Source organism: Zea mays, chromosome 10, assembly GCF_902167145.1.
Source record: "Zea mays cultivar B73 chromosome 10, Zm-B73-REFERENCE-NAM-5.0, whole genome shotgun sequence".
Taxonomy (NCBI): domain Eukaryota; kingdom Viridiplantae; phylum Streptophyta; class Magnoliopsida; order Poales; family Poaceae; genus Zea; species Zea mays.
In genome coordinates, this window is record NC_050105.1 from 88,875,037 (window position 1) to 88,877,578 (window position 2,542).

Genomic DNA, 2,542 nt, shown 5'->3' on the forward strand with positions numbered 1-2,542 from the left:
GTACTGAGATTTACAAAAGTGGTAGAATGATAAAATCCAAACCAAATAATCTAACCTATTAAATAGATTTTAATTTCTCAAAAAGTAAAAGGATCTAAACAGCCTTAAAAATGATTTCAGAAGATGCCGAATTCAATGAAGTCCGACAGAAGGCTAAATTAAGAAATCTGATGAACCATGGAGAAGATAACATCAAGTCCGCGACTACTGTAGTCTGTAGGCACTAGGCCGTCCATTCTGCCCAGTGCGCACGACGGCCAGGATCTTCAAACGGCACGAGCACGGCAGCGGCCGTCGCTGGCCACTCACCGCGCGCCACGTACACCACAAAGGGGCATATAAAGATGCCAACCCAAAGTAGCGTGAGTGCGTGACGCACCAGCTGCTTCCCCCCTATATATATCTATATAAAAAAAGAAAGAAAAAAAATCGGACAAACGTGTGGCGTCGGCAGCCGGGCAGGTAGGAAAAGGTATCAGCGTCGCCAATCTCCATGGAGCTCACAGGCGCCGCGCTCCGGCGATACGCGCTGCCGTCGGCGTCCCCGGTGGCCGCGAGGGTGGGGAGGAGGAGGCGACCAGCCAGGGTGGCCTGCGTCGGGGGGGGGGGGGTTCGCGGAGGAGGGGCACCTCAGATACTACGAGGCGGCCCCGCGGAGGAAGGCGGTGGAGGCCGTGGCGAGGGACCTGGGAAAGCTCCGGGCCATGGGGCTCGTCGCGGGGGACGCAGCCAAGGAGAAGGTCCTCTCGGTGAGCCCTATCTCCCCCCCCCCCCCCCCCCCCCCCCCCCCCCCCTCTTGCTCGCCTTTTGCTCTTGTAGTCATGTTTTCGTTCCGATCTGGGAAGTGGACGAGGAATCTGATTAATTAATTGGTTCCCGTTGAAAAAATCGGGTGGGCTTTGAGTTTATTCATGATGATGGTATAAGCAATATGCTCGATTTGGTATCCGAATTGTAAAAATCGCTATGTTTTATTATTAGCAACGAATTTCAGTTGCTGATGCAAACCCAACGGTTTCTGAAAGAAATTACCAATGCCTAATACTTTTACTAACGTTAAGTGTTGGTAACTTGATAGTTTTGTATTGTCTGTGTGTTGATTGAAGCTCAAATTGAGAGGGACATACCACGTGAAATCAATCATGTTGGCATAAGCGTGCAACCAAGCGATCTGTATTTTATATTTAACTCTTCTCCACCTAAAACCGACCTAACATTGGAAGTAATTTTTAGATAAAGGGGCTGATTACTCTGGATGATTTGGTTGCATGCTTGCACACAGGATATGTCCCCCAAGTTGAGTTCTCTTTTCTTTGCACCTGTGCACGCAGGACGCCACGGATCTTCTGCTGCAGGAGCTGAGCCAGATGAAGGATGCGGAATACAAGATAAACAAGGTGGAGAAAGAACAGAATGCTGCTATGAAAGCACTGAAGAAGCAGGAGAAGCGCACCAAGAAGACTGCCATCATGATGATGAAGTGTGAAGAAGATGAGTCATCTGAGTCGAGCGAGAGCGATTGTGAGGACGAGGCAACCATGAATGTCGAGCAGGGCTTGGTGATCTCAACAGCGGTTCCCGAGGTTGTTGCATCAAGCATCTCAGCTGTCCCCGCGATGGAGTGTGATAAGGCTGCAGTGAAGGCCATGAAGAAAATGGAGAAGGAACAAATGAAGGCCATGAAGAAGATGGAGAAGGAACAGAAGAAGGCTGCTAAGAAGGCCATGAAGATGGAGAAGGAAGCAAAGAAGATGGCAATGGCTACACTGAATGGCTGCAGGGATGAAGACGATTCCTCATGCTCATCAGAGTCGAGTGAAAGTGAATGCGAGGGCCAAGTTATGAGGATGAGCCGCTGCGTTACAATCACCGCACCGGAAATGCCACCTCCAAGCACGGGTCTTCCAATCATAGTTCCTCAAATTCCAGAACCTTTGGCACCACAGCCGTCTCAATCTCAACCTTCAGAGCCAGCAACCGCAGTGCAAGCCACCAGAGTCAGCAGCGTTGCAGTAACTGAGACATCCACAACCAGCAGAATTGAGGTCTGCATGGGGGGCAAATGCAAGAAGTCAGGCGCGGTTGCTCTTCTGCAGGAGTTCGAGAAGACTGTGGGCACCGGAGGTGCGGTCGTCGGCTGCAAGTGCCTGGGGAAGTGCGGCCTAGGTCCCAACGTGCGGCTGAGGAGCGGTGCCTCTGCGGAAGGTTCTGCAAAGGGGAACCCACTCTGCATCGGTGTAGGCTTTGAAGATGTTGGCACCATCGTGGCTGGTCTCTTTGGAGGCGCTGATCTGGGCATGACACCCACCTAGACCTGGTGGTACTACCTCGACCTAGTCGTACTTCAAGAAATCAAGAGCACAACTTGTAATCACAGATGTTGCATTGAACAAATGTATAGTGCAGCTACGGCCTTGCTAGTGCTACTGCTAAGTTTATGTACTCTCTGTCTATATAGAACACGTATGGTAATCTTGTTTCTGGTATGTGATCCATATTGGTCAGTGATTGTTTTCATGGTTTTCAGATTTGAGCATCTGTG

The 2,542-nt window shown here is 50.4% G+C and overlaps 1 protein-coding gene across 1 annotated transcript; it reads left to right on the top strand.

The window, feature by feature from the left end:
- Positions 1–450: 450 nt before the first annotated feature.
- LOC100276511 (uncharacterized) lies at positions 451–2,503 on the top strand. The gene is given in 3 exon segments (NM_001196572.1): positions 451–610; positions 612–749; positions 1,332–2,503. Coding segments are annotated over 3 exon segments (1,236 nt in total). The 5' UTR covers positions 451–493; the 3' UTR covers positions 2,313–2,503.
- The last annotated feature ends 39 nt before the right edge of the window (positions 2,504–2,542 follow it).